This window comes from Carex rostrata, chromosome 14 (assembly GCF_964058835.1).
Source record: "Carex rostrata chromosome 14, lpCarRost1.2, whole genome shotgun sequence".
NCBI lineage: Eukaryota > Viridiplantae > Streptophyta > Magnoliopsida > Poales > Cyperaceae > Carex > Carex rostrata.
The window spans coordinates 6,424,841-6,443,452 of NC_135931.1; the positions used below are offsets into that span (position 1 = coordinate 6,424,841).

The following is an 18,612-nucleotide window of genomic DNA, read 5'->3' on the forward strand; positions in this document are numbered from 1 at the left end:
TTAATAAAAGGGTAAAATTGATATTTTATAAATTTAGAAGTGTTTTAATAGAAAAGACAATAAATTTTGAAGTTTAGAGGGAGAAATATGTAATTTTAAATTTTAGAGGGGGGAATACGTAATTTTGAAGTTTTTGAGGGGTATACGTGAAATTCCCCCAAAATACTTTAGCGGATGATTTCATTTTCAACGAATTTTAAATAGTCCACATATGTTGGGAAATAAATCTGCTGCAATTCTTTGGGATCGCAGGGACCCTGCAATTTCAAATCTCACCATCTATTTTGTGGAATCTACGAATCTTAAAAGTAATTATTTTCTTTGCACGAATCTCAAAATAATTAAAAGGGCCGATGTGGAATTGCAAGGTCCCTGCGATCCCAAAGAATCACAGCAGATTTATTTCCCAATTCTCCACCTCCATTGTTCGCGCGAGTTCCTGAATTCTTCTCTCCTAATTACTTCGCTCAGGTGAGTGAGACGGTGAGAGACGCTTAAATTCTATTTTCATTTCTTGCTTGTCCCTGCAAAACCCTGATCTCCCAAATCCGTCATTTCTCGAACGCGTCACTTCTAATCATTCCTCACACGATCCAATAGGACCTATGCTGGCACCGATTCTTACCCTTCCAGCTCCCTCTTCTCCCGATTCTACAAAAGCTAACAATTCTAGTTCTTCCCATGACCCACAACCCGAACGAAGCAACGCGGATCCGCCACCCGAGGAGTAACCGCCTGATCCGATCGCGACTCATACCCGCACCATCGGCATAATCCACCCGCCGCCCGATATCAAAGCAATTGTAGAGAAGACAGCCCAGTATGTGGCCAAAAACGGGTCAGATTTTGAGCGCCAGATCTTAGCTAAAAACGCAGGTAATCCGAAGTTCAATTTTCTTATCCCATCCGACCCGTACCATGCCTATTACCAGAACCGCGTGTCGGAACACAAAATCCTGCTCCAAAATGTGCCTGCTGCTGGTGCTGCACCGACTGACACTGCATCTAAGCTGGATGATTCGACCCAATCGGGTTCAGCTTCTGGACCCAGTTCAACCCAACCATCTACAAATGAGGAGTTTCGAGCCGCTCCAAAGAAAATCCTTGAGCCGCCGTCTTCTGAGCTATACACTGTGCGGCTGCCCGAGGGAATAACTGGAGAGGAACTGGATGTCATAAAGCTGACGGCTCAGTTTGTTGCAAGGAATGGAAAAAGCTTTATGGAGAAGCTGATAAAGCGTGTGGATGTTAGTTCGCCACAATTTCAATTCCTACGGCCAACTCACAGCATGTACACCTTCTTCACCTCTCTTGCTGATGCTTATTCAAAGGTGTTAATGCCAGAGAAGGGTCTAACTGATAAGTTGAGAGAGAAAGCGAGTGGCTTGACAGTGGTGCTAGAGAGGTGTTTGCACCGGCTGGAGTGGGAGAAGTCACAAGAGCAAGAGAGACAACGGGCTGAGGATGAGATCGAACAGGAGAGGATGCAGATGGCCATGATCGATTGGCACGATTTTATTGTGGTAGAAACCATTGAATTTGCTGAGGAGGAGGACGAAGAGTTGCCGATTCCAATGACTTTAGAAGAGGTCATAAGGAGAAGCAAATTTGCAGCTTTGGAGGAAGCCGAGTTACCTATTGAGGCTGCTGAACCGGGAAAAGAGATGGAGATTGACATGGATGAAGAAGAGATCCAACTTGTGCAAGAAGGCATGCGTGCGGCTAGATTGGATGACAAAAATGCTGATGGCACTGGAGATGGTGTGCCTGAGGCAAAGTCTCCAACTGACGAGCCCATGCGGATAGTTAAAAACTGGAAGCGGCCAGAGAACCGGGTCCCGGCTGAGTGGGACCCGACGAAGTTTGTGGTCTCACCTATTACTGGAGAGCTGATACCAATCAATGAGATGGCAGAGCACATGCGTATTTCTTTAATTGACCCCAAATATAAGGAGCAGAAGGACAGGATGATGGCCAAGATCAAAGAAACGACCCTTGCTCCTGATGATGAGATATCTAAAAATATTGTAGGGCTGGCAAGGACCCGACCTGATATCTTTGGCACAACTGAGGAGGAGGTTTCAAATGCTGTCAAAGCTGAGATTGAGAAGAAGAATGATGAGCAGCCCAAACAAGTTATCTGGGATGGCCATTCTGGTAGCATTGGCCGTACTGCCTCTCAAGCCCTTTCACAGAACATGCAGACAGAGGAGCAGACTAACACGAGCGGTACTAACCTACTAGGTCCTGCAGCTCCCCCTCCTCGGCCCAATATCCCCACTATTCGTCCATTGCCTCTGCCACCAGGTCTTGCATCGAATATCCCGCGTATCCCAACACCTGCAGGTCCATATCCAGGTCCACCTTCTAGTGGTGCTGCTCCTTTTCCCGCACAGATTATGCAAACCATGAGAACATCCATTCCCCTCAGTTCAGGTCAGCCACAACCCATGATGATGGCCCGCCCAGTCATGCCCCAAATGGTGCCACCACCACCTGGGTCCCAGTATACACCAGTTGCGCCACCACCACTCCCTTTTATGCCCATGGGTATGTCTGCACCATCAATGCCTAACATGGCATCGGCTCCAGCAGCACCACCACCACCACTCCCACTCGGGATGCCGCCACCGCCACCACCAGAGGAAGTCCCGCCACCACTGCCTGATGAGCCAGAACCCAAGAGGCAGAAGATTGACGATGCTTCCCTTGTGCCAGAGGATCAATTCCTTGCTCAACACCCGGTAAATTTGTTTTCATTAAACAAAAGAGAGTGTAATTTTAATAAACATGTCTTTGCGCAACAATATTAAAAAGGGAAGAAAGGTGAACAATAATTCCTCGACAATTGTTATATAATACTAGTCATTGGTCAGCTAAAACTGAGATATCTTTAACAATTTTCTGTTTCCATTTTCCTAATTTTTGCATTTGGAATTGTCCTGGTATGCAGGGACCTGCTCGCATCTCGGTCTCAGTTCCTAATTTGGAAGAAGGGAATTTGAAGGGCCAAGTGCTGGAGATATCAGTGCAGTCACTCTCTGAGACAATCAGCAGCCTGAAGGAGAAGATTGCCGGAGAAGTCCAGTTGCCAGCTAATAAGCAGAAGATCAGTGGGAAGGCCGGTTTCCTCAAAGAGAACCACACCCTCGCTTATTACAACATTGCCCCTGGTGAGGCTCTTACGCTGGCCTTGAGGGAGCGTGGTGGCAGGAAGAAATGAGCTACTCTATTGTGCCACAAGGTTAATTTCTGTCTCCTGTTTCCGACATATCTCATGCTTTTCATGGTAATACATGGTATTAGTGATAGCATTAAATTGTTGCTGAATTGCCTTGTACCACCTCACCAACTTGCATTGGTTGGTAGAGAGACTGAAAAATCAATTCATTAATAAGCACCATAAGAAAAGATACCCAATAAATATCTTCTGTAGCACATAGCAGTATTGGTTGAGTATGAAAAGCTGAGAGCGTATAGGTATCTGATCTGACCAGTAAAGCTGAGATTGTCATAGTACAGTTGTTGGATTTGATATAAGGACAAACCACTGCATGATGACTGTAATGGTGACTATTGGAAGCTGAGTTTCCTTGACACAATTATCTGATCTGACTAAAAGAAATTATCTGTATCATACAAGTTCATTACAGCATCAGTTAACGCTCTTTGAAGTTAAAGCCCATTATACAAACGAAAGACTTAAATATTGCCCTAATTTTATTAGAGAGACGAAGAAACTCCAAAGCTAACAAATCTCTGACCGAAATAATGAAGGCATTTTCTGCATTCAAATATTCAATGGTTGTCATGGCACCAATTTATGTATTTACTGATTTACTAATGAGGAGTTATAGTCTATTGTGACAGGTCTTGCTATCTTTAATCATATCATTTTCAATTGCTGATAATGGAAGCTTTCATACTACGGAGAATGATGAGAAGTCAATGCCTGCTATAATGTGCTTTACTTCTATTTTGCATGGAAACGATAATTCTGCTTTTTGTTGAAAGCAATACAAATTTACTTAATTGACTTTTATGCCATGCATCGGTCATGTCCCTTGTGTTGAGACTTTTATTTTTTTTGTAGGTTGTACTCTTTAATGAGGACAGTAATTTTAAGGTTTGTCAAGTATTGCTTTTTCATTACAATATTTTTTTCCTGTGATGAGTCTAACTGGACTAATATGTAAGGATAGAATTGCCATCATTATTGCTAATGTTTCTTGGTGTTGTTTGATGTCGAATAGCTTTAAGTTAGTGCATCATTTAATCGATGAAAAGATCAAAGAGGAGATGAAGATTACAGGTAATGATCTTGTGTAATCACCTCTTTATTTTCCCATATCCCATGACTTGTTGATCAGCTTTTCCCTTTTGTTGGATTTTAGTACTAAGTTATTGTTTCTAAAATGATGCTATTCCTCCCTCCTACTAGTTCAGTGTGATAATTGAGATGTATAGGACTTCAACTTTGAGGGGGGATTTTGTGTACCCCCCTCAATATCTTCAATATTATATATTTCCCCCTCGAAAGTTTATAATATCATATTTACCCTTGAAAATCATTAAAACTCACATATTTACCCAATATAATCATATATATCCAAAAGTACTAGAATAGTACTAATATTTAAGACTCTGAAGCTCTAAGCACAATAGTAGTTAAACTATGGACCATTATACCCTCCCTTTTCTTCACTTAATTGCCTTCACTGTGCGCCAAACCACAAATGCTTCCGCCTTCATTTTCTTCCCTCTTATTCCTCTTTAATATGGTTGAACTCTCTCTCTCTCTCTCTCTCTCTAATATGGTTGAATTGCCCCTCTCCCTCTTGCTCTTCATGAACTAATTGAACATTTTGCTCGTTAGATGGCCATTCTGGGTTGACCTGTACCAGTTGAACACAAACTGTCGATTCAGTAATGTTTAGTTTCTCTGTTCAACAATTGTCTTCCTAGTTCCTACCGACTCAGTTCTAGAAGCATATTTGTGAATATAGTATTTTTCTTTAAAGCAAGGGCAACTCAGTTCTCAAAAAATTCAGATTTTAGTATTTTTCTGGTGATGCTTGTTCAGTAATGAGGCCACCTTTTTGTTTCAAATTTTACTTTTAACCTTTTTATTAGAGATCTTCACACACTCACTGAATATTCAACGCATGTACAGACAAATAGCTCTGATCTCTTCTGATGTCAGTATGGATACTTATGATTATTAAATTGATTAAGGTAATTAAGGCAAAATAATTTTATGATATCTAACTATTATGTTTCAGGTTTATTAGTTTCAAGTCTGAATAAATTATTTTCAGACCGTTATCAGAATCATAGCCTATGATGGAAAGCTACGTACTATTCATAAGCCAGCATGATGAAATCGATTAAAAAGGAAGAGCAAATTCTAGTCAACTTGCTGTTAGTCAAACTTCTTTCTGGAATTTGTTTTCACGGCAATGTACTTTATAGCTTATTTTTTAGCTCAATGAAATCAATTTAACTTGAGATGTCATGTTATACTTTGTGAAATTTTATTAGGGTAAAATGGGAGATGCATGTAGAAGCTAGCATCAATTTCTTTTAATTCTTATAAGGATTAAATGGGAATTATGAATTTAGAAGGGTTGTCGAATTAGAATAAATGATACAGTTGATGAATTGGGTAAATATGTGAGTTTTAATGATTGAAGGGTAAATATGATATAATAAACTTCTGAATGATAACCTTATTGCCATGAAAACCTATGTAATAATACAAGGTTTCTTAATGGGCAAATTTTCAGCCGTCTTTGAATTTCTAAGCATATGTATTCTCTGTTATTTTTTTCTTTATTTATTTTTGTAGCATTCTATTCCAATTGTAAGGTTTACTCTTTTCCTTGAAACTCCTTGTTAGACCATTTTTCTACAATCTTTTGTTCGCGTGACAATGATTAAATGACATCTTTGTGTTTTTGATGTAACGGGATAATTAAACAGTGTTGCAAGTGGAACCTGGGACCTGCGAGAATGTAATTGACAATCAAATCAGAAGGTTTTGTTGTTTAAAGAAAATCATACCAATAATATAAAAATGAAGACTTGAAGCACTATAAAGATAACATTTTGTTGCTGGTGGTGATGAACAAAAATGTGAGTAAAACTGTCTCTTTTGGCACGAACCCGTATCCTCTCAGGTATTGCACAATTATTGCAGAGGATCACTTACTTTACGGTTTGAGATTAAATCTCAACCGGCTTGGGATTCGGGTCACTGTAGGGGGGCCCATTTTTGGGCTTTGAGATTTGTGCCAAGTTAAAAAGTACGGTTCAGATCTAGTAATTGTAAAAGATTCCCTTATCAGGTATTGGAGAGGATGTGAATTCTTTCGGCACTCCCATGCCCAAGATTATGTGGCCGACAAGGTGATTTTGGTAAAATACCAATTTTAGCAGTTGAAGATTATTTGATAAAATGATTGCTTTTCCTCGTGATGTAAAAATTTCAAGTTACTTCTCGAATTGCTTTACGAAATGGCAACTTTTCAGGCTTTGATGGTAGCCTTTTCTAGACACCTAGCATAGTAACGCCAAGTTTTATGAAATTCCATGTACTTCTTAAAATTGAATATACCATGCTATGTTATACATGTACGGTCCCACAGACAGAGATTAGCAAACTAATTAATAAAGAGTCTCCCCAGTATGATATTAGTGTCATTAATACAAAAGTCTATCGGATCAACTTTAAACAGTGAATCTAAATTATTTAAACCAATCTATCTCATTAGTTGTGCATTTACATGCAAAATTTATAATTTTTTGAATTTATTTAGTATCAAGTCAAGCAGTCAAATTTTGGAGCTTTTAAGTTAATTTTATTGTATTTATTTTTCAATATTTTTGACCGCTTAACTTGATACTAAAATAACTCGAAAAAATAAAAATATCGCATGTAAGTGCATCACTCATAAAATAAATCGGTTTGAACAGTTTATATTGGTTGTTTGAATCTATTCAATAAATTTTAGAGTTGGTATCATATGACACCAATGCCATACTAGTATGACTCATTCTAGTTTGAGAATAAACTTTTGAGTCATTTAAATAGTTTGAATTAGTCGTTTAAACTATATTTTAGTCCGAAAGTGAACTTTGGAGTTTGTTCTGTGAATGCTAAAAGTCGAACAAATTGAAATTTGCTTTGTATGAGATCATAGAACAAAAATTAATGAGTGAGGCTAACGTGTGCAATAATTTTTCTTTCAAAGAAATTATTATAAAATAAGAGAGAAAAAGAGAATTTTTTTTTATTTTTCGAATATGGAGGAATTTTTTCCGGTCCAAACATTTTTCTGTATTTTGTTTTTTTCAATCGAGAATTTTTTGTGCTTCTAATAAAGTCTTTCTTAGTTGGTATTATATTGTTAATATTTGTTTGAGTCAAGACTCAGGAAGCAAATCACAAAAGATCTTCAATCGAAATGGTCCAAATAAAAATGTTGAAGGATCTTATGTGATTTTTTTATGTTTGTTTGATTCAAAAGTAAAGAAGTAAACAACAAAAGTTCCTTCAATCTTTTCAAGTGAAAAAAAAATATTTAGACCGGTAGAATTATTTTTGGTTTAAAGTTTGGAGTGGTAATTTATTTTTTCCGGTTCAAAGATAGTTTTTTTTCTCTCTCTTATTTTATAATAATTTCTATGAATAAAAAAAATTCTCAGCGTGTGCTAGATTATTAGAAACTGTTTTGTCTTTTCAAATGTAAAAGTGATTCAAAATTCACCTCTTTGTCCATTTAATGCATTGGTAGAGTAAAGATGATTTGGTTTGGCCATATTTTATGTTGACGAAAGGAGTGTGCTTAATTACGCAAAAAAATCAATTGAATTTGACAGTGTGTATAGATTAAAAAAATTTGTTTGGGAGCAATGTATTACATAGAACTCGGGCGTGATAATTCTAAATCTTACAAGATGTGCTCTCTCTCTCTCTTCACCTCTTTATTTTTAGGAAGCATCTAATTGTCCACAGCCTTTTGTCTACCATTTGTCCACAGCTTTGATTTGCGCGAATACTGTAAAATTACTTCTACATGCTGTATAATTATACAATATATCACATAAAATATATCAGTTAATCACAAAACATTCAGCAACTATTTGAAGTGGTTCCATGATAGTTAGAAAAAGATTCCAACGAGAAAAGAAATGTACTTTCGAAAATTGCAGTTATAGGAAGTATTGGCAGTTAGAGTTAGTTATTAGCGGTTATTAGCAGTTATTGACAGTTAGAGTTAGTTATTAGCGTCTGCACTGGGTTGAATCTTGTATACTGTAAAATTGAATCTTGTATACAGTAAAATTTTCGATTGAATCTTGTATACTGTAAAATTGAATCTTGTATACAGTAAAATTTTCGATTGAATCTTGTATACTATAAAATTGAATCTTGTATACTGTAAAATTTCTAAATCTAAATCATAAAATAATACCATGTATACTGTAAGATAAGAAGTAAAAAATACTACATTTCAGCTTAAACTACAACCTGCAAAGAATCATGTATACTGTAAAATTTCAAAATATAAACCATAAAATAATACCATGTATACTGTAAAATTTCTAAATCTATACATACATCCATCATCTGTTCAACAAAAATCTGTTCACCACACAAAAAATCTGTCATTTCACTAGCACCAATCCTGTAAAATTCATCATTCAATGTTGTAACTTAAATAACAAATCTTATAAAAAAGGGGAAATTGGTTCCATGCCACTCCAAAATTGTGAATTTAGAAAAATGCCACTCCAAAATTTCAGTTTTGTTAAATGCCACTCCAAATCTCATTTATTAAGAAAAATGCCACATTAAATAGTTAATGACTAAAACGCCCTCCTCTTCTTCTCTAGCAAAACACACACCTCCTCTTCTTCTCCAGCAAAATGCACACAGCTTCAAAAACTTGAAAGAGCTTAATTAAATAGGATATGCGCCCTATAATCTCACTGTGCAACAGCTTCAGCGCAGAAACAGAAGCAGATCTGACTCTCGCCGCATTTTTGAAGAAATTGATTAGTTATTCTTCATGAAAATTATGCATTATTGTTCCAGATATATGCATATCAAAAAACATGAAAGAAATTGATTTATCATCTAAATACAAAAAACATAGGAAAAGATGCATAAAAAAAAAAGGGAACACTTGACAAAATATAAACTCATTTATCATCTAAATACAAAATTCTCAAATTTCCAGCTTAAAATTTCTCATAACATGAACAAATCAACTCCCACCCTCCCGACATCAGTTTTGTGGCTTGATGAATTGACAAGTACAGAAGGCTCAACACTCGTCCCTGCACCTGACCTGAAACCAAGAACAGAAAATCAATAAAATAACTTGAGCTCACTAAAAACAAAGATATTTCTTAATTTAGCTGACTAGTATGGGGCATACACTATGCAGCAGAAAAATCAAAATTAATTAACATGAGTCAATTAATAATCTCAAATAAAAGTATGGGGCATACACTATCCCACTGGAGCAGCACAACCAGCGTACCAATCACAGTACTGTTACCGAGGAGGATACTGGTACCAAGTGGCTGCAGCACCAAGGAAGGGGGAAAAATCTCTTTTTTCTTGCAATTTTCTTTACTTTTCTTTTTTCTTGCAAACACTTTTATTTCTTATTTAGCATTTGATTGAATTGTGGGTAACTGTCACACCATTGATTATGCTGGGATAAGTTGACCACTTGAAAGAACTTGTCCATACAAAAAATAAATTTGATTTTTTTTAGTTGCATTAAAGAGAAGACCAGTACCTCATAACAAATCCATGCAACAAATAACACAATGGTGACACTGAGTGCATTTGTGAACTTCCGTTGACCCCCATACGCTGATCCACCGAGTGATTCTCTATCTTTGACGTCAAAAATTATAGCTTGGACTTTTAGTGAGTCAGGTGGTGCCGAGAGGACAGAGGTCGCTGGAGAAGGAGAGGATCGGGAAGATGGTGGCGCCGAGAGAAAGTTCATCGTTCGAGGTGGCGCCAGAGCTGGGTTGCGTGAGAGAGAGAGAGGGTGTGTGTGTTTTGCTGGAGAAGAGGAGGAGGGCGTTTTAGTCATTAACTATTTAATGTGGCATTTTTCTTAATAAATAAAATTTGGGGTGGCATTTAACAAAACCGAAATTTTAGGGTGGCATTTTTCTAAATTCACTATTTTGGAGTGGCATGGAACCAATTTCCCCTATAAAAAATGTCATTCAAATTTTCAAACATCCAGAAAAGAAGTGCAACAATAACTCCAATACATTACCCATATTAATTTCTAGAATCCTAAAACTAAACAAAATCATATGTCAATTTCCTTAGAAATCTCCTTCAAAATCTGAGGCACTCGGGCCATGCTATTAGAATAATTGAAGGCTTGATCTTCGCGCCATGTCCCTTTTATAGTAATCATACCCTTGCCTTCAACTCGTCCCGTCTCTATTTTCCAGCTAAATAACGTTGCAGTATCGATACTTGAGAGAGACAGAGACAGAGAAGCTGCTAGAGGAAAAAAGTAGAGAGGCTGAGATCTGGGAGAAAAAAGATCTGATTTATAAAAGGAAGGTAGAGTCCGTTGAAATTAGTTAAACGGGAGTAGATAAGGCTCTGTGGACAAATGGTGGACAAAGATCTTTTCTCTTATTTTTATTTCTATTATACATTTATTTTCAGTTATTAGTGCCACCATGTCTTTCAAACTAAATTCGTAACATAGGTCTAGCTAGATCAATTGTGAGAAGGGATTCAATTACACTTTTTTTGGTGATATCGGATTACACCTTATGTTTACAAAGTCCAAACAGTCGATTCAAACCATTCAACTTGATGGATATGTTAAAATGTGCTTGCAGATTAAATTTTATATTTTTCTGAATTTTTTTACTATTTATTAAGATGGGTACAAAAATTCAACGGTCTGAATATAGCGATTTTATTAAATATTTAATAAATAGTAAAAAGATTCCAAAAATATAAAATTTGATTTGCAAGCACATTTTAACATATCCATTATGTTGAATGATTTAGATCAATTGTTTGAAATTTAAAAATTTTAAAAATGAAAAGTGTAATTCGGTGTCATAAAAAAAGAATGTAATTAGATCCTCTTGTAAATATTGGTGGGTGGATCTAAATGTTAGCCAGAGATGCTCAGTCATTTTCTGATTTCAAAATTTTAATTTCATTCAATATCGTTTCTGATATAAAATGTTAATTCTAATCTCTATTGAACCTTTTTAATAAAACAAATTAATCTCGTGCAATTACATTCCGATTAGAGCTATACTCGCTAATCCAATTCCCAAGCAAAACCTACCTCATAACCAAGGTCTATGAAGGAACATCAATTTTTATTTAATAAAAAGTTAATATCCTTATCCATTTCCTATGACACTCTAAAAAGGGGTCATCTCCATGCTCTTAGAAAACGATGTATAATTGAATTCTGTTTCGTGAATGGGACGAATTTTCAAGTCCGTTTTAAGCTCTATTTTTCGTCTTCTTTTAGAAAAGGTAGAGGGATGGGCTCTCGAATAAATCTGCTGCGATCCGAAATAGATAAACAATATTCTGAAATTTTTGCTTTTTTAAATCTAACGGTTCAACTTTTTCTGTGTACACATCTCGAAATGGCTAGTTTATCTGTGCACGCATCTCAAAACAAATTGACAGTTAGATTTGGAAAAACAGAAATTTCAGAATACTGTTCATCTAATTCTGATCGCAGTAGATTTGTTCCTCTCTGATGTCTATCCTTTAAAAGACGGAAAATTTAATTATTCGTCTTTGAATTAACGAAAGTTTAAATGAGAAGGTTTCAAATGTCTTTTTTTTTTTATCTTTTTAATTAAAATTATAATAACTTAAAATTTAATATTAAAATAAAATCATTAGATATGATGATCTATATTATATTTTTATACACACGTAATAAATAAAAACATTTTAATTTTGTTTTAATTAGTATCAAGAACTTGTAAAATTACATTAATATATTAAATTCATAACGTTAATTTTTTAACTTTTAAAAATTTGGATTTTATTAATATAATGTCAAAATTAAAAAGTGATATTTTTTATGTAATATGTAGAAAAAAAATATAAATCAAATCTAATGATTATTTTGATATATAAATTAAAAAAATATTATTAAAAAAAAATAAAATAAAAGACATTAGAGTTGAAAAAATGAAGATTTTGAACCCTTTTCATATTAAATACTTATCCTTTTGTTTTTTTTTGTTTTTTTTTTCTTTTCAAATAATAATAACTAATAAGTATGAAACAGATTTTTTTTTTTGTTTTGTCTTTTTCTATATCCCGAACTTATCTCTTTTGTCTAAAGAATTAAATCCGAATTTAACATTATTAAATAATAAAAAAATCGGCTTCTAGCCTACTGCTATTAATAGTCGTAGAACAGATAATGACTAAACCATACTTCTAGTTCTAGCCCATGGACCATCTCTTGCTTTAGTTATCCCCTCACAGGGACTTCCCAAATGGGAGCGGATCTACCCGTCACCAAGCTCCTCCCTCTGCTCTACCTTCTCTTTCTCTTCGCTCACGCCAGCTGCTCCCACTTTGAGGCTCTCCGCCGGTCATCGCCGAATTACGCCGCCGGACTCTGCGATCTCCTCCTCCTGCCGCTTGGCTATCCGTGCACTGAACACACTGTACGGGAATAATCGCCTCTTTTTGTCATTTTATGCTAAGATAAGCAGGGGATTTCTATTTGAATTGAGAGTTTTTTTTATGGAAGAAAATGAGTCATTGATTTTATGAATTTTGATCAAAATGATCAAGGAGAGTTGTTAGTGTATTATGTTGATTGAGTTCTGTTATTAAAATTCGAACACAAGATTGGGTACAGTATTGTATTTATTTACCTTGTATCCATACTGCTCTTGGTTTCTATTGTTGGTGTAACAAGTTTCTACATTTTACTATAAAAATCCTCCTAACGTTGTATACGTACTTTTATGTACTTGTCTAGGTCGAGACAAAGGATGGATTTATTTTATCTGTTCAAAATATACCATATGGTAAGAATGCTCTGAGAAAAAAACGAGGGCCTCCAGTTTATCTTCAACATGGCCTCTTTCAGGTGCTTTTTTCCCTCCTTAAAGTTTCCTGGCACTGTTTATTCAGGCAAACAAGTTTTTGTTTTTACCAATGTGCAGTAGTATAAGTGAAATATTTTATTACAATGAGAACTAAAGCATATGATAGCTAATGTCTGATATAATAGGAAAATATCTTATAAAAACAAATAATACAAATAAGCTTATGTTACTCTCATCCAACCATTTGTAACAGGAAGTTGGACTGAAAATATATTGTACTGAGAATTACCTGTGTTATTCATGTATTTATGGGTTTTATATTTTATCTTTGTTGTGTGTATTTTATTTTAAATGTTGAATTACCTTTTGTACTGCACTGTTGGGATTCTTGAGTATCTATTGTGTTGACCTCACTTCTTTCTAAATATTAAAGGAAAGATAATAGGCTTCAGTGGTTATAAAAATATTGTAACAGTAACATGAATTTGGATGGGTTGATGACAGGGAGGAGATGCATGGTTCATTAATTCGTGCGAACAGTCTCTTGGGTACATCTTAGCTGATAATGGCTTTGATGTTTGGGTGGGGAATGTACGTGGTACACGCTGGAGTAAAAATCATGCCTCTTATAACGTTCATGACAAGGTAACTTGATAACTTAATTAAGCAAATTTTAATCAGTTAAGCAACAAAAAAAGTACAGATATTTGTCTACTTGTGCCGTGAAATGTGTTTGGTTGCATAAGTTGGTTAATGAAACATTCTTATTTTGTTTAACTGAATATATTTCGACCTTTTCTCTTTCAGGAGTTTTGGGATTGGAGTTGGCAGGAATTAGCTCAGTATGACTTGCTTGCTACACTGAGCTACATTAACTTGGAAACTCAATCTAAAGTTATTTATGTTGGTCACTCACAGGTAGGTGAACTCAGGGTTTTTGTTGAAAATATTAGCTTTCTATTTGTGTATAAAATTTATTATATTTCTTCATTCCAATTTCATCATCATGAATTGTGAACCCAATTAATACTTTTTTTTTTAAGGTTGTCGGCAATTGCCGAGCAACAGATGTATTGATAAAAAAGAGTTATTTATAATAATGGGTTTGCCGTAAAAAAAGTGTTATTTCTCTCAAATCAGTTTCAGAGAGTTCTCATCTGATAGCTGTCAACTGGCTTTCAGGGAACTATAATGGGTCTGGCTGCTTTCACAATGCCAGAAATAGCAGAATTGATTCATTCAGCTGCACTTTTGTGCCCCATTTCCTATCTCAATCATCTTACTTCCCGTTTTGTTCGCCGTGCACTTGCACTGCATATTGATCAAGTAAGGCATTGAATTTTTAAAATATAAAGAGTTATTTTACCTAGTAGTTCCCAAATTTCTCATTTTGTTTAATATTTCAGTCACGCACCAAGGTTTTTTCTTTTTCCTTTCGTGGGGTTTGTATGAATTTTCATTTGTGAAATCGCATCAAGACATGAAAGGGACCAGGTTCACTCTTCTATTGCAATACAACTCTCCTACTTCTCAAAGAGCTGTTTTCATGGTGGTTAGAGGAGATGTCAATTGATATTTCACAAGTTTTTTTTATAAAATAGAAAGTTTGGTGGCTAAATTCAAAGCTTAGATGGGTGTTTAGTTATGGGAGCTGATAATTTTGTAACTAAAATAAAAAATTGTGGGCACTGCACTTAAATAGAACTAATATTTATTTTCAATAAAATCTTTTTTATTTTTCCAGATGCTTGAGATTATGGGAATCCATCAATTGAATTTCAGAAGGTACTTGGGTATCTTGTTTTTTCCATTAACAATCATTTTTTTTCTAATAGGAGTTGTTATTCTTAATCTTCTTTCCCTCTTGTATAGTTGCTTTTACTAGCTAGTTAATGGATATTATTATATTAATTTTGATGTACTGAAATACCTCTTTGGAGGCAGTAACATGGGCGTTCAGATACTAGATTCTCTCTGTGATGATGAGCATATTGACTGCAGCAACTTGCTCTCTTCAATAACAGGTTCTCTTGTTTCTTTGTCTTATATTTTATCATTTCTTTGCTTGATGAGAGTCTTTCTTTAAGATTTTGATGCAATTTGAATTTCATTTAATATCTCATTAAATGTTGTATAGACTGTTGGAAAATTTCAAGTCATTTGATGAATGGTAAAACTTACAACAAAATTAATCATTGTTTCATATATATTATGTGCATAGAATACATTTGAACCATTGGATTAAAAATTATTAAAGTTTTTTTTTACAGTTATTGAAATTGTCAACTTGATCCATTGTCATGGGACCCCAACCCTTTTTCTAATAGTTGAAAGTTTTGCTCAGGAAGCAATTGTTGCTTCAATTCATCTCGGGTGGAGTACTACCTAGAATATGAACCTCATCCTTCATCCACGAAGAATCTACGCCATCTTTTTCAAAGTATGTATTCTTTTGAAGATTTTTTTCCTTTTGGAAAATTTATACTCAATATTTGACCCTCTTTGCAAATGAAACCTAACATTTCTCATGCTACAACTAACACACTGTAGATTTTTATGGGTTGCCTGCTAATAATATACCACCAAGACTTGATGGTAATTCAAGTGAAAATTTACTAATACCCGTAACCCTTTTGTGCCAATTAACCTGAATACATCACAACAGATATATATCCTGCCGACTTGATTTTAGTTCGACTTAGTCTTGTCAGGAAATAAACCTGGAATTGCATAATTAGGCTCCCACCAAATTATTCTCTCTTGAGGGAGTTACTTCAAAATGGTCCAAAATGTTTTGATTGTATATGCAAATATGAGGAATATCAGGACATTTTTGCAAAGATGGTCAAAAGAAAACCTTGGGTACTATTTACTAACATATTGTTTTTATAATCAACATCTTTGTTTAAATACGATTGACTCAATTTCTTCCAAATGCTAAATTTGTATTCTTTCTTGAACTAAACAATTTAAATGCCAGAAAGTAGATTACTCAAATGGTTCTTAAAGTAGCCTCTAGTTCCCCTGTTGCTCACAGGAGCTTTAAATGTTCCTATTTGGTCCCTGGACCAATTTGTATTATTTGGGTCCTTATGATCACCTCAGTCAAATCATGGTCAGAAATCGTGGTCAGTGATGTGAAATGTGTCATTTTTCGAATAAAATATTAATTAATAATTCATTCTGCATTAGCACCAAACCTCCGATTAAGATACACGGGAGGTGGGCAAAAAAATATTGCAAAATTTGACAGTTTGGGGAACAAGGCTGTAAATTGAAAAGGATGGAGTTGGTTATATTTTGGATGGAGGTACAACATTTTGCTATATAGTCAAAATGTGAATATTAATCATTTACCCCTCCGCAATGTGGATTTACTCAGTGATAAGGAAGGGCACATTTGCCAAGTACGATTATGGGTGGTGGGGAAACCTACAACGCTACGGTGCGTCACATCCGCCTTCGTTTGACCTAAACGACATACCAGACTCGTTGCCCCTTTGGATTGGCTACGGAGGATTAGATGCATTAGCTGACGTGACTGATGTAAAACACACCTTAAGTGAGTTAAGATCTGAGCCCGAGTTATTGTACCTTGACAACTATGGTCATATTGATTTCATCCTGAGCCCCAAGGCTAGTGGTGATGTGTATGGAGATTTGATTCGATTTTTGAAATCTACGATTGGCACAAGAAGTAGCTCATAATGGGATGGAGTGAAAGTTGGAATGCTCTTCTTCCACGGTCGCTTGTAATTATTTTAGGTAATGTTGGTTTTGTATATTTGTAACTACTCTTCAAATGTGGCCAGCGATTGTAATAAAGCTGAAGTCACTGATTTGAAAGGGGATGCATTTGCATTAATTGGATTAGATGACCTGGGCCTTTATTATGGATGCATAATAAATAAACACCAGTATTGTTTCCCATTTCGATAGCGTGCGTGTACGCAGGGGCAGATTTAAGTAATATGAATGGGGGGTCAAATTGACCTCCATTTTTTTTAAAATTTTTGTATTTATATATGATTTTCTATATAATTTAGGATAAAATACCATAGGTAATGTAAATTGATCCCATTCTCAGTATGAAAATTTTATGTGATTGATATCTGATGATGTGTATTTGACCTCCATAGTTCGAAAGACTGGCTCTACCCTGTGTGTATGTGCGTGCACGAGCATGTTTCATGCTGCTATTGTATAATGAAAAGAAGAAAAGAACCGGCTTTCTAAAAGTCAACCTTAAATTTCTGTTTGTTTGGTGGTTTTTAGGGACAAGTTATAGTGTTTGTTTTGTAATAACTGTAAGGAGCTTGTACCAGTTGTATGGTACTTGATCCGTTTTACATTTGATTTCACAACTGGTACTCGAATCTTTTTACATTTGAGTTCATAGAAATCGGTGAGAAGTAACCTCACTTTTGTCCAAAAAGTCAAACTTAAAATGAGAAGCAAAAAAAAATCCCAAGAATTATTCTCGTAGAGCACCTAACCCAACGTCCCAACCTAACAACAACATGAGAGCCACGTTGTTTCCATCAGAAAGTTTTATTTTTATTTTTTTCTGAACTTTCTCAGAAATTGTCATTAAAGCACGTTTCTGAACTTTCTTACTCAGAATTTTTTTTTTCTTTTTAGTAAAAGATAAGGTTCCTGTTAATTCGAGGGCGTCATTTTGATAATTGAAAGATAAGTTAACCTATGTTTTCTTTTAATGGAAAATGGGCTTCGGCCTTCTAATCAAAAAAAAAAAAATGCTATAACAATCTCCGTAGTCTTCACCCTGCATTTATCTCCGCAGATACTGCCAAAAAAAACATGGGGGGACCGCTCAATCATTAATGAGCGTTTAAAAAACTGCGGGTATTTAACTTGAAGCATTAAAGTATTTACCTTGAATTTGTCAGATATTAAACCCTCTGCAATGATCTCTATTTATGAAAGAATAAATCAATCTATTAATTGTCCCCGCACAAAATTTCCTTTTCTTTGAATCGTTCCCGCAGAACTGGGGACCATTAAACATGGGGGGGCCGCTCAATCATTAATGAGCGTTTAAAAAACTGCGGGTATTTAACTTGAAGCATCAAAATATTTAACTTGAATTTGTCAGGTATTAAACCCTATGCAATGATCTATATTTACGAAATAATAAATCAATCCATTAATTGTTCCCGCACAAAATTTTCTTTTTTTTTGAATCATCCCCGCACAACTGGAAACCATTAAATAAACAATCCCCTCACCCAATGATAAATACTTTATGTTACATAGATAAATACTTTACATTATATGAATAAATACTTTATGTTACATGGATAAATACTTCTCAGGCATACTTGCAACTTTCAGTAAAACATCAATGATAAATACTCTCAGACATAATGATAAATACTCTATGTTACATGGATAAATAATCTATGTTACAAGGGTAAATACTTCTCAGAAATAATGATAAATATTTTTTTGAACATCAATTAACAGATAAGCATTTAT

The 18,612-nt window shown here is 35.1% G+C and overlaps 2 protein-coding genes across 6 annotated transcripts; both read left to right on the top strand.

Moving 5' to 3' along the window:
• The first annotated feature begins 474 nt into the window (after positions 1-474).
• LOC144565662 (putative splicing factor 3A subunit 1) lies at positions 475-4,298 on the top strand. Of its 3 annotated transcripts, none has more exons than XM_078315479.1 (3): positions 475-2,744; positions 2,954-3,244; positions 3,858-4,298. In XM_078315479.1, exons 1-2 carry the CDS (start codon positions 1,221-1,223, stop codon positions 3,221-3,223), a joined length of 1,794 nt encoding a protein of 597 aa, XP_078171605.1. In that variant the 5' UTR covers positions 475-1,220; the 3' UTR covers positions 3,224-3,244; positions 3,858-4,298. The 3 variants fall into 3 exon arrangements, with proteins under 3 accessions (XP_078171605.1, XP_078171603.1, XP_078171604.1); XM_078315478.1 differs by having other exon boundaries at positions 476-2,744; positions 3,871-4,298; XM_078315477.1 differs by having other exon boundaries at positions 2,954-4,298.
• Positions 4,299-12,496: 8,198 nt separating this feature from the next.
• Positions 12,497-16,986, top strand: LOC144565062 (lipase 1). 3 transcript variants are annotated; one of them, XR_013514831.1, is made up of 9 exons: positions 12,497-12,723; positions 13,044-13,154; positions 13,618-13,758; positions 13,921-14,031; positions 14,296-14,439; positions 14,858-14,898; positions 15,058-15,137; positions 15,441-15,553; positions 16,496-16,986. XR_013514831.1 is itself a non-coding variant. In XM_078314688.1 (9 exons), the coding sequence occupies exons 1-9, from the start codon at positions 12,550-12,552 to the stop codon at positions 16,819-16,821; spliced, it is 1,224 nt and encodes a 407-aa protein (XP_078170814.1). In that variant the 5' UTR covers positions 12,497-12,549; the 3' UTR covers positions 16,822-16,986. The 3 variants fall into 3 exon arrangements, 2 of the variants coding, with proteins under 2 accessions (XP_078170814.1, XP_078170815.1); XM_078314688.1 differs by having other exon boundaries at positions 15,458-15,553; XM_078314689.1 differs by lacking the exon at positions 14,296-14,439 and having other exon boundaries at positions 15,458-15,553.
• The last annotated feature ends 1,626 nt before the right edge of the window (positions 16,987-18,612 follow it).